This window comes from Chinchilla lanigera, unplaced genomic scaffold (assembly GCF_000276665.1).
Source record: "Chinchilla lanigera isolate Chin_1 unplaced genomic scaffold, ChiLan1.0 scaffold00025, whole genome shotgun sequence".
Lineage (NCBI taxonomy): Eukaryota > Metazoa > Chordata > Mammalia > Rodentia > Chinchillidae > Chinchilla > Chinchilla lanigera.
In genome coordinates, this window is record NW_004955426.1 from 19,220,327 (window position 1) to 19,234,196 (window position 13,870).

The 13,870-nt window shown below is 38.5% G+C and overlaps 1 protein-coding gene across 1 annotated transcript in view; it reads right to left on the minus strand.

Moving 5' to 3' along the window:
• Window positions 1-13,870, minus strand: part of Adamts12 (ADAM metallopeptidase with thrombospondin type 1 motif, 12) — a 325,593-nt gene that overhangs the window by 74,039 nt on the left and 237,684 nt on the right. Inside the window, exons 15-16 of the mRNA XM_005386164.2 lie at window positions 9,554-9,798; window positions 7,799-7,937 (exon numbers count right to left, since the gene is read on the minus strand). Coding sequence (XP_005386221.1) covers window positions 7,799-7,937; window positions 9,554-9,798 — 384 coding nt within the window. The remainder of the gene's footprint in view (window positions 1-7,798; window positions 7,938-9,553; window positions 9,799-13,870) is intronic.

Here is a 13,870-nt window from a genome sequence, read left to right on the forward strand (position 1 = left end):
AATAATTTGGTCATGGTCAAAAGGTAGTTTTCTAGAAAAATACAGTAAGGTTTTCTCACAAAAGATGCTCTTGGTGGCAAACTAAATTAAGAAGTAAAGGTTTTCACATGTGTATGACAATCATTATTGTTAATCTCATGCTGTATTAAATGTATTCATGATTCCAGGTGTACAAGTCTACCAAAGTGTAAAACAAGGACGCTTACAGTGATAAGACATTTCTTTCAGATTCAGTCCTCTGCTTTTAACAAAAAACTCATGTAATGTATACCCATTAAAGGACAATAAATTAGGTAAAAGCTTCCTATGGATTAGATAATGATGACTGGTTATGCTGTGTCAAAACGAAAATTTCAGTATTATGTTACAAAATGTCATCATGATTGTCATGTTATGTATGTTATGTATGTCATGTTATGTACGGTTTTGATTTCTAAATTTCTGTGTAAAATCAAAAAAAAAAATAAAGGCTTGGTTGACATCTGTGAAGCTTTTAGGAAGTTATTAAACCATGAAGATTCTCACGATCGTATCTCAATGAGCTTATTTGGAGGTAGGACATAACTGGATGAATCAAGCCACAGGGAGTGAGGCCTTGATGGGTATATTTCGTCCCCAGAGCCTTCTTGGCTTTCTCTCTCTACTCTCTGCCTGCCATCCACCTACCCTTCTGCCATTATAATTTTGCCTTGTTAAAGGCTGAAAAGCGATTGAGTCAGTGGTCCAGTGACTGAAACTGGAAGCTAGAATATGTTCCTCCTTAAATTAATCACTTAGGTGTTTCCCCAGAGTAACAGGAAGCTGTCTAACACAACCATCTTCATCAGAAATAGCTGAGAGCCTTCACTGTTGATGAATTTTAGACCTCAAAAGGTAAAACAAGGATGTAGCTTCTCAATCAGGACCTCAGCCAAGCTCCCTGCTGGCTCCACGATCATTTCTAGCACATCAGTGTCATCATCAGAGACAGCGATTCTGAACAACTGTGCTGTTTTTTGCTCCTGAAACAGGTCCTGCAGGGGAGTCAGGTAAGCTTGCAAATTTGTCAGAAAAGATGCAGCATACACAGGGAAGAAGGGAGTGGGGCAAGAGACAGAAAACTCTAAAAGAAAATCATACTGAAATCAAGCCTACAAATTCTAATTCCAAAATACCTGAAGAAATCTACTACCAAGAAAGGCAACAAAACATTAGGACAGCCATCCACTCTGAGTGGCATAAATCTGATAGAGCAGGATGACCAAAACCTCAAAATAAGCATTTTGCTTCCTTTCGGTGTTTTCATCTGGTAATTTCTTCCATAGGAACTCTTCTTTTCCTCTTTTTTTGTTACTGAGTATTGAACCCAGGAATTTCTGCATGGAGCTTGCAAAACCCTGTTGCCTCAGCTTCCCAAGTAACTGGGGTAGCAGACATGAATCACCATGCCCAACCCATAGGCAATTTATTTTAGATAGTTTAGTCTATCTCCTGAATATTCTGAATTTGTACATTTTTTCCACCCATGACACTTTAATTTTCATTAAAACCATTGTTATTTTCTTAGAACTTCTATTATTCCTCTTTAATATTTCAATGACATATAAATAAAATATTGAAAAATATTCAAATAAATAAATGAAGACATTATTTTTACTAAGAAAGTACAATAAACTATGAAAATAAGAAAGAAATAAGAATTAATGGACATGGAAAAGAATCAATAAAAACAAGGTGAAATACATAATTGTTAATAAAAATATTGCTGTAGTGAGAGAAAATACTACACAAGAGAGTTGAAGGTGAGTAAGCGAGAATGCATACTGAAGAACATAGAATTCACTTCAAAAGACAAAATATATTGGAAAGATATGAAAAAGTGGTTAAGATATACAGGATTTATTGAGAGGTTTCATATAATAAAGTACAAAAAAGAGAATAGAAAATGTAATATTTAAATCAAAAAGTAATATTTAAATAGTTGCTGAGAATTTTCTGGAAATTTTTAACGGTCCCATATATATTAACTCTTAATTTTCAAACCCACCATGTGAAGTAGACATGATATGATAGTATCTTTCATTTATAGGTGAAGCAGCTGAGAAATAGCGATTGACACAAAGTTACACAGAGAATAACTGGTTGAACTGTGTGTTGAATATGTATGGTCTGGTCCCAGAGTCCATGATCTAAACACCAGGGCCTGCTAAGAGGACCAGCTATTATTTAAGAATGAGAAGAGCTACAGAACTAGTCAATAGGCTACACAATTGTGGGGATAATTAGTAGAATGCCTTTTTAAGGGAAGACTTGTGGCTACTCAATAGGCAGAAACAATAATGTGAATGAAAGAGAAAAACTCAAAGTGGAAAAGAGAGCTCTTCTTGATCCAGAAGCTCAAGAATAAGCATGGAGAAAATTAAGGATGAGCTGTCTACACCATAGACCACACTGTGCTCACTCCAACCACATGATCTGCAAGCAGCCCGCCCTTCAGTATGTATGAGAGCTCGACCAGCTGCAGGAAAAGAGGAGTCACCTTCACCAAAACAAATGGAACTGACTAGACCCAGTGGGGAAATTTCTTGGGAAGCAAAGACAGCAATGGATACAAACCATCACTTTTCTTATTTTATATAAAGTTGCAGAAAAAGGGGAAGTAATTCAACTCGTTTATGAGTTTATTGTAACTCTGACATCCAAACTAAACAAGGAGAATACTGGAAGAAAATATTAAAGGCATATTTTACTCATGAATGTAGTTGTAAAAATTCCAAATAAAATGTTTGCCAACAGAATTCAATTATATATCTATAATATGTGTAAAATTTATTTCATATTAAGTAAACATTATCTTATCTAATGAATGACAGTAGAGTTTGACAGTAGAGAACCTACTCATGGAATAATCAGACTAGCACAATTAGAAAAAAACCCATAAAGTCATGTCAGTAGATGTGAAAAATGTTGGGCAAATTCAATGCTCATTTATAATAATGATGTAATAAATAAGGAATAAAAGGTGATTCACGTCCCACTGAAGACTATCTGAAGCATTCCGCATGAATGCCCCTTACCATCTATTATAGTCTAGCCCACTCAGCACAGTTAAAGGCCTCAGTTAATGCAACAAATCCAGAAAAACAACAGCAACAGCATATCTGGGTAGATAGAAAAATTTCCTTATAAGTAAACAGTATAAAGATTCAAGAATTCTTCAGACAGATTGACAACTATTAAAGTACAGAAAGGCTGTAGAGACAAAACTGTAACATAAAAATCAACAGCATGTATGTATATCACTAAAGAGAAACCAACAAATGATTGTAAAGATTGAATAAGTTAGATGGATAAAGACTCATGGTTTTAAAGATATCAAACCTCACTTTAAAAAACCCTATAAATAGATGAAGTTAGTTCACCATTCCCACTTAGTTCACCATACCCCTGGGGTTTCTGTAATTTTTTATGGTGTCTCTAAGTCAAATAAATTACTTAACAGTTCCATTCATTAAATATGTCTCAACTTAAATGCAATTCCAATTAATATCCTAGTAGGGATTTTCTTGGAATTTGACAAAGTGACCCTAACATTTAATGAGTAAGCAAACTTCAAGAACAGGCAAGATTTTAAGGAGAACAAAACTAGATGGTGAGTTTTATACTAACACTTACTGTATATAAAGCAAAAGAAATTAGAGAACTGGATGAACGAAACAGAATAAGATCCTGGAAATAAGCAAATTACATAAATGCAAACATACATACATACAAGCGTACCATACATACAAGTGAATCACATAAATGTCAATGAAGAGGGGGTGTGTTATTCAATAAATACTGTTGGAATGACTAGTGGTTCAAAAGGACATGATAATACTTTATACTATTCACAAAGTAAATTTTGGGAGCTTAAACTCCTTAAGTAAAATCTGAAACTTTTGGAAGAAAATATAGGATCATACCTTTAAGATAGGAAAGTGTTGTCAGTTATGATTAACATCAAAAGCACAAGCAATAAAGAAAAGTTGTCAAAATTGCTTACATTAACATTCAACATGTCTTCTCAGCCTGGTTTCTGCTTAATGTAAATATGAGAAAAGTACACAAAGTTAAAAGACAAGCTGATGACTAGAGCAGAGGCTTCCCAGTTAGTTCACCATACCCATGGGATGTCTGTAATTTTTTATGGTGTCTCTAAGTCAAATAAATTACTTAACAGTTCCATTCATTAAATATGTCTTGGGGGCTGGGGATTTAGCTCAGCGGCAAAGCGCCTGCCTGGCAAGCGCAAGGTCGTGAGTTCGGTTCCCGGTACCAGAGAAAAAACCAAAAAAAATAAAAAAATAAAAAAATAAATAAATAAATAAATATGTCTCAACTTAATAAATATTTATGGCCTAATAACTTAGTATCAGGCTGGGAAAATCATATGCATAGGTGGAAAGATGAAATAGCATTTTAATTTCAAGGTAACTCATTAATAAGATGTGGCCATCTACTGAATACTACACAACTTTTCAAATCTTGAGATGAGACAGACATCATTTTTCTTGTTCCACATTGATTTTCAGCCAGCATTTCATTTATTTTTAATCATAACAACACTGCGAATCCAGTGTCATGGGTAGGGTGTCACTGAAGGGCGTACATGTGATCTACCCTTGAAACTATGAGCTACCTTGAATTTGTAGCTCATGAGGTGTCCCAGAGACGTTAAGTATTGCTGTGTTCCCCTTTAAAGTGTTTTTGTTCCTCTGAAAACTTTAAACTATTCTACAATACTCCTGTAAATTCACTGGTTCACTCACATCTTATGCACAAGACTATATGATCTGTGAATTCTGCTTCTACATAAACATATTTAGGAAGCTCAAATATTGCGATAATAAGGCTAATAATTGTAAGGCATTCTTTGTAGCACCACAGAAATGACTATTATAAAATAGTAGAATGTATTAATAAATTTTAATATATTCATATAACAGACTTGTATGCAGCCTCACAGTGAATAGTTACTTTTATCTCAGAGGCATACTGTTTAGTAAACAAAGTAAGGAATAACATACAAAATATGACACTACTTGTAGAAAACTTAAATTTCTGAGAAACAATATTATAATGTGCATTTTTTTGTGTATAATAAAAATAGGTAAAAACATATATGAGAATAATAAATGCTAGTTTCATAACCTTATTTAACTCTGGGGAAAGTAGGAAGGAAATAAAGTTGAGGGTGCTCCCAAATAGTAATTGTGTTTTACTTTTTTAAAAAGAAAAGTTGAGGGGCTGGGGATTTAGCTCAGCGGCAAAGTGCCTGCCTGGCAAGCGCAAGGTCGTGAGTTCGGTTCCTGGTACCGGAGAAAAACCAAAAAAAAAAAAAAAAAAAAAAAAAAAAAAAAAAAAAAAAAAAAAAAAAAAAAAAAAAAAAGAAAAGTTGAAACAAACATGACACAAAGATAAGATCTGATAAAGCTGAGTGCTTGGTACAGAGGAATGTCATTCTAGTCTCTACTTTTCTGTGAAAAATACAGTATTTGAAATGTTCCCATTAAAAACTTTCAAACTGAAATAATACAAAAATAAAAATGATTGCTCCTATCTGTTTGTTTACCTTTTTATTATGGAAATCAATTTAGCAATAAGTTTTTTAATAGTGCCATAATATTTATGTTCCTTGTGCCTTAAAATTTTACATAAAAATGAAAACTGAGAAGATTACACTTTACACAGTTCATCTGAAGAACAAAAATGAGGAATTGGTTAGGAAATTTTTGCCTTTTGTTTACAGCAAAATATAAGGCATCCATTAAAGGGTAGCTATAAAGATTGTAAAATAAAGATGAAGAAGTATGTCTACATCACTGCTGTGATTCTAAGTGAGAACATACATGTATATGTACATAAATAGGTCCTTTTGTGCACAATTGTATAAGATGCTCCTTGGCGTATGATGAGAGTTAAGTCCTGATAGAACCATTGGTAAATAGAAAATATCATAAGTCAAAAGTGCACTTAATATACTTACCCTACTAAACATCGTAGCTTAGCCTAACCTACCTAAATGTGCTCATAACACTTATTTTAGCTTACAGATGGGCAAAGTCATCTATCACAAAGCCTATTTTATAATGCAATGGTCACTGTCTAGTGCAATATTGAGTCCTGTTCCGAAAGTGTAAAACAGAGCAGTTGTACAAAGTACCTAAGTGTATCTGTTAGGTGTTAGGGTGAGGATTTTATTTTTCATTTTTTTCAGTAATGTGTTTAATTTACTTTACAGTATAGAAAGTTTTAATTTAAAATAAAAATCCAAGCCAGGTGTGGTGGTGCATTTCTATAATTCCAGCATTCAGGGAGTGTGAGGCACGAGGACTGCAAGTTCAAGCCCAGCCTGAGCATCTTAGCAACTTAGTAACAGCCTGTCTGTAAATTTTTTAAAAATTCTAAAGATACAGTTCACAGAGGCCCTGTGTTCAATTTCTAATCTCTCTTTCTCTCCCTCTCTCTCTCTCTCTCTCTCTCTCTCTCTCTCTCTCACACACACACACACACACCACACACTTTATCACTGAGTGATTCAGTGATCCAGGCACTTTTCCATCTTTATTTTCCAAAGGCACACCTTTGTGTGAATATTAGTACTTCAGCCTCTCTGTTTGTATTAAAATAGATATTCCATCTTTTTCTTTGCAAGAGCAAGAGTTCACTGTACCTCAAACAGGCAGTGTGGCTGACGGTCATGTAGGCTTGTGAACTTTATGATGATTCCCTTTAAGGTTTAACAATCAGAATGACATTTACCCAGGTGGGTAGAGGTACTGCTGCAGGGTCAGGTTGTAACAAAACCAATATCTAATTCACATTGGCAGGTTGTTCAGCTTTCTAGGTAACTTCAGATGGTTTATGTTCACTGAAAAAATTAGTCACATTTCTTTACTGCCAATGCTTTGAAATATTGTGCACTAAGTAAAAAGTCATCCTGTCTTGAAGAAGAGTGGGAAAGCTGTTCTAGTTTTGGAGAAGTCTCTGTCTAGTCAGCATCGCCTAAGTTTTACTCTGTGGTGTCCTGGGACAAAATTTTAACCTTAGCTTGCACTTCATTGAACGATGAGAACAAGAGGGGGCAGGTTATCAGCTGAAAAAGTACTTGTTAACTGCATCCACAGTGACTTCATTTTCCTCACAAAAGCTACTCTGCGGAAGTATTTTCACTGACTATTTTCTGCTAAAATTGCCTTTGCTTCTCTGCGCAGTGGGCCAGGACAGGGTAGTGGAACTGGAGATGCCAGGGGCAGTGGTGGGCACTACAGGAGCCATTCTCCTCCCAACACAACTACGGCCGTGGCCGCAGACTCCTCTTCTGACCTGCATCGGCTTCCGGAGGTTTAGCATTTCCCACACTCAATAGGCTTCAAAACAGACATCTTATTCTTGGGACTCATAAAAGCTAAGTATGGTTTTACATGCTAAATTAGGGAAAGAAAGAAGTTAATAATGTAAAAACCACTAATGGGACATGATTCAGCTTCTTGTTACTGGGCCTCTTTCCACAGCTAGGTCCTGGGCTAGGGAAGTGAGTGACCGGGCTGCACAGAGTCCAAGCATGTGAGAGGGAAGCCACAAGACTCAGGGTAGCCGAAGAGATGCAAGAACAAGGTCCGCTCCCTTTAAGCCGGCCTCCCTTCCCCGGTCCAGGCCCCATCCCTGCGGGACTCTGAAGAACCACGTCCACAGACTGCAAACCCTTGCCCTTGTTCTGCTCCAGCTCACTTCAGGGAGCCGGGATGGATTTCTAGAGCAAGCAGCTGTCTCTTACCCGTTCCACACGTTACGCTGCACTCTGTCCAGCGGCCAAATTGCCAGAAATACACCAGCTGCTCCACGTCATTGTCAAGACCATCTTTTTGGATTATGTACTCATACTTGACACCAGGGTTAGTCACCTGGAATAAGAGCTAAAAGATAAGAGAGGGGTCACATTAAACTCTGTCATGTCTGAAGACTAAAAACCTCAGTCCTGTGAAAGGCTACACAAGTATCCATCATCCACAAGTAGTCGCATGCACTGAAAAGATACCATTAAAGGGTCTACATCTGTGTCAATGTTTGTATATCTACCTCTGCCTCTGTATCTGCCTTTACCTCTTTCTATATCTATATATTCTCCATTCTGTTATTTCTTGGCTTAGTTTCCCCCAGGAATTTTCAGTCCTATAAACAGGAATGTCTAATCATGTGGGCATTACTTTGAGGGAATGCCAAGGAGTGTCCTTTTCAACAACCAGCTGATAGGTTACCTTGAGTCCTTATGTCCTTTCCACCTTGTGAATATAGGTAAGTGCCCTAATTGTTCCATGTACTCAGTGAGGATAATAGTACTACCTACTGGTGGGGTCATCACAAGGGCTACATGAATAAATATGTACAAAACGATTAGAACATGAGATGAAATTCAAACTCAATAAATTTATTATTGAATTTATTAATTTTATTGTGATGTCTTATGATTCTCTTTCCTAGTGGTAAGGCTGATTAGCTCCTTTACTGTATAGCTGTTCTGGGGTAAACCTGGTAATAAGGTTTAGCTAAGGTGTGTCATTCTTCACTTCATTCTCAGGCAATGCACTTACCACACATTTAAAATTAATTCATCCTGAATTTAGAGGTGATAGAGTGATTGCTCCTGGGGTTGGGGTTCCTACTGGTAAATCCTTGCCCTTGTGGGCAGGGCAGATAGATACAAGATCTTTCGACATTCATGGACCACAGCTGCCAATCCCAATCTCTGCTTTTGTGAATGCTCCAGCCTCCGATTCTGATAGAACCTCCTTCTAATGGTTGAATATGGATGGGTCTAAGTCTCTTGAGCCATGGTCACCCCCAATCTGCCTTACCTAGAGTAGTATAATCATTCCACATGTTTTGTAGTTTTGTGCTCAGTGTTTAAGACAAAACTTGTGTGTTTTTGAAGAGCACACACTGCACCTCAACGCCTCCTCCCTCTAAGAGCTTCCCCAAGGCAAAACTTTTGTTGAGGACAACCGCTTGACAGCTTGTCGGTAATCCCGAGTGTGGAGAAGCTACTTGGAAATTCATGCCACACTGACAATAGGCTGACGGCATCCTTTACGTACCCGAAGAAGAACTACCCTCAAACAAATCAGCCCAGAAGCAACACAAACTTTCAATGGGTAGTTTTAGAGCCTCTGGCATTTTTTTCAACTTCAGGCTCTTTTATTTTAGGATTTTTTTTAATGGTACACTTTGGATATACAGAATTTATTCTGGGAGTTTCAGCAATTTCTAGGCAATAAAAGATGAGCAACACAAATATTTCATTCCCTTCCTTGTTCTTAGCTAAAACAATATATATATATATTTTTTTTCTGATACCAGGGATCGAGCTCACGACCTTGCACTTGCAGGGCAGGAGCTGTGCCACTGAGCTAAACTCCTGGCCTTGCTAAAAGAAATTTTAATAACTCTTATTTAATGTCCCTTAGTAAATACTTTACAAAAGAAATTGAAAGTTGCTAACACGTGTCAGCAGTTCCCTTCCCGGCTATGTTACCTGGAGCCACACTGACTCGTTGGTGGGGCCTGGGGCCACCAATTTCTCCAGGTCCCCTTTCCTGTCGTACTGAAAGACGGTCCCAGCCAGCTTATAGTTCCCATTCCACTGGATAATAAATCCTCCATTGAGATAATATTTCTCGGGGTCTTCACTCCTGATGGCCAGGAAGTTCCCAGCTCCTTTGACTTCCGTTACCCTTATGTCCCTTGCTCCTTTGGGAATGAGACCAATGTCCACATAACCTAAGGAGAGAAGAAATGCTAATGAGAAAGGTATGCTGCATCTCAGCAGAATACAGTCTGTTTCTGAGCTGCTTTTTACCCTGTTTTCAGCACCTCCAGCATTTAGTCCCCTTGCCACGTGGCCACCGGCATTGGCAGAAGCACCAATTATGAGATATTTTATTTTTTTATTTTATTTTATTTTTTTTTGGTTTTTCTCTGGTACCGGGAACCGAACTCACGACCTTGTGCTTGCCAGGCAGGCACTTTGCCACTGAGCTAAATCCCCAGCCCCAATTATGAGATATTTTAAAGAGCTTGGCCAGGAACAGAATTCTCAGGAGCCTCATGACTCTGTGTAAACAGTTTTGTGAGGAGAGGTGAAAAAATGCAGATTAAAACTTTGTATCATTTTTGGTTGGTCCAGCATTTATCTTTCTGTGATTTTATGTCCATGGTTCAAAACATTACAGTTTCCAGTTAGCTTCCTGTTAGCACTGCCATCCTTATTTGCTACTGCTATCAGATGAATCTTCCTAAACACTGCCCTGGATACTCAATTTTCCTCCTTCCTATTGCCAGCAGGTTAAAAGCAGACTCGTATAGGTAATTCAATGCTGGCTCCCATTCATTAAGAAATTCTGGAGGGATCTCGCATTGATTGCCACCTGGCTCACTTGAATACAGCCCGTGATGAGAAATTCAGTTCTCAGCATAGCCTTTTATACTGTTAGATGACTGCATTCATTAGAAAGGTTTTCCCCCACTTCATTTTCCCTTTATGTTTCAGTAATATATGAATTTATGATTATTTTCCTGTGTCCTCCACTAGTCTTCTGAGAACATATGTATGGATATTTATTTTTAAATGACTATCAACTCCAGCCACGGTCTTCTTTTTGCTTAGTGGTTGTCATGGTAGAAAGCACACCGCTGAGAAGAGGAATTAACACTTAGTGGTTGTCTGTATTTGCCAGGCTCTATGCTGACCACTTTATGGTCTTATGTTATTTACGCTTCTTGAGAGAGGGAAGGACAGGGGCTGTCAGCTGGCCATGCAAAAGGAGCACAGGGGCTTGTGGGTCAGATGACTTGGGTTCTAGTCTCTGCATCGCATCAAATTAGCTCTGTGACTTTCATGATTTAAGTCCTTACAATTTCATGTGCACAAAGAAAGGAGTTGACTGATGATGCTTGAGGTTTCTCTCTCAGCTCTAAAATGTAATGATTTTGTCTTTTATCAGCTAACTAGTCTTTGTTTCTTCAACTTTTCCCTACAAACTATGGTTTTAAGACTCTGATTATCCTGTTAATTTCTCCCACATGTATACTAGGTTTGTTTTTTTTGAACTGATAAGCAATATCTTCATCTATGTCACCCAAAATGTTCCATCTCCCTCCAACACTAGTGTAATATTGGTGCTAAGAGTCAAACCTGCCCTGTCCAACAGGAATAATTTGCTCAGAAATTGGACAGAGGCCACAACCTTGCCCTTAGTGTTCAAATTTGTAGTTTCCATCCAGAGAAACCAAAGTGTGAGTTTTTCAGTATTCAATTAAATTTCCTTGTGCTCTCTTGACACTTGCCTGGAATAACTGATTAAAACCACTAGTGTATAACCCCATGGGAGATATTTGTCACTTGTAATTGAAACTAATGGAATTTCAAAAAATGCCTTTGGGCTATCACTGCCTGTAACCATTTTCTGACTTAGGGCGGTGCAGAATAAAGGCAGCAAAACAGAATAGCACTGACTGTCATGTTTACGTCTCTGTTCCTTGCTTTCATTTTAAAGGAGGGGGAGCAGATGGAGAAAAATAATAAAAATCATTTGCTTTTTACTTTTCCATTAAGAGACAAAATCCCCAAATTGTAACTACTTATTGCAGGTTGAAAAAGGAGGCACACAAAATTTAAAATAAAGACTCTGAGTATCAGTGTTGTCTCTTATAGGGAAAGGGATTAATGAGAATAGTTCTAAAATATTAAGGATGATGAACACAGTCATTCAATTTTCCTGCATCTCCCTTGTGGAAACATAGCCACTGGTGCCAGTTTGGGGAGAAGAAAGAAAGCATAACCTTGAGTTAATAGAAAGAGACCCTGAGATCATGGAGAACTCTTGGAGAAAAAGCTCCATCACTATCTAAGTCCTGAGCAACATGAGCTAAATGAATTCTCAAGGTCTTTGAGGACACGCTGTAAGATTGGTCTCACTCCTGCAGACACTAGACTAAGAGGTACCATGAATCACTGGTGCTAATACATATCTTACCCAAGTATTCTTTGCAGTCCCCAGAAAAGGATTTGATCCACTGACATGTTTGTTCTCCAGTCTTAGTTACTTCTAAGAAAAATGTGCTCATTAAAGGGTTTTTACTACCCCAAACCTGGTCAATAATTTATGTATAACGCCAGCTTGTCTGTTTTTAACATTGTTGCTATTTGTTTGTGGCAAGCAAGACAATGCTCACTGGAGGCTAAGATCTGATGACATCAGTGATGAGGCTCCTGGGAAAACCAGATCCATCTTCTGGTCCCTGCTTGAGAGCAGTAGCAAGTGGATATCTGGCTCAGATATAGACCTGTATTTAACAGGTTCACAAATCAGAGCATGAAGAAGAAATAAATAAAAATAAATATGCCTGGAAGAGCTTTGAGAGGTTGAATTGCCTTGTGCTAAACTGAAAGTTTTAGCTTCAATTATTTCAAAAGAGGGTCATAAGGTACCAGAATCTTGTAACCAGGGTGAGCAAGCACAACTGTTTTACTATAAGCCAGTGGAAAAGAAAGATAAAAGGAACAGACATTGATGCTGGCTACCTCCCCTTAAATGCTTCTGGAACAAAGAACTGCAGCCCTAAACCCTGAGGGATTTTTAGCCCTTTGGATATGAAAACTCCCAAGTGGAGTGCCCAGCTCCTCTCTGGGTGCTCCCACCCCTTCCAACGTGTTTCCTGGGAAGTGTGGTACTGAAGAGTCTTCAAGGAATGGTGCATTCTGGCTTTAAGAAATCCATGTCCCTACTTATCATTACATACTACCTTCTACCTCAAATTATCTCTGGACTGCTTTCTTGTCTAATTCTCATCCTCTTCTTATGAATTTATTTCATTCTGGCTCTTAATGACTAAATTTGGATTAGCTTTATGGCTCCTAGCACTGGATTCTCCTATGCCATGCAATTTTGTGTGTTACCAGTGAACTATTCTTCCTAAGGCACTGCCCTTCTTATATTATTTGCCAACCTAAAACCACAGCATGCTCTCTGTTCTCTCTTTAATGAACAACAAATATATTGAATCTTGTGGCATAGTACAGGAGCAACTCTGAGTCTAGAAACCATTACATTTCTTTCTAAAAGTGTCTCCTTCTCACTGGCCAGTTATATAGACCTTACACGCACACTGCTACCACAGGTCCTTCAGCCTCTTTGGTGATGTCTTGATGGGTTCCACTCACTTATAATCCTCTGTCTGTCACAGAGGCTTAGTGGCTCCAACAAAAATCCCACAGTGTGCATTATTATGGGATTAAGTACAGAGTAATGTTGTAACTGTGATTGTTGTCAGTTCTTAACACTACGGACATTTTGTTTGCTCACCAAGCAGATGAGGAACAGGCACTACGCAGACACTGCTGCAAGAACTAAACACATAAACACACAAGATCATCAGTGGGAGGGATCCACGTGGTCAGAAACACAGGCAGCTGCTTCTTTTCTCCACTTCAAGACTCCCCTATTCTGAGCAAGTTCTCCGGGAGTGGCAGGGCTCCTGGGTCCGAGTTTGGGCTGGATGCATACCACCACCATTCCCAGCTGAAACGCGCTCACAGAGCCAGGTAGGCCCCATCCAGTCCCGGAGAGCGGGACGCGAGAACAAAGACCCCGCGGACATTACAGACTGAGTCACTGTGGCAGCAGAGAGGAGATCTGGACTGAGCGGCCCAGGGACTTCTCCAGCTGGGGGCTGGGTGAGCAGGCTCTCTGAGCCAGGCAAGCAGACTTACTGAGCCCCACGCACCCTGCACCAAGAGAGCAAGTACTGTAGGAGCTGCAGGGCCAGTGGATTCGAGTCTGTGCTTTGCCTT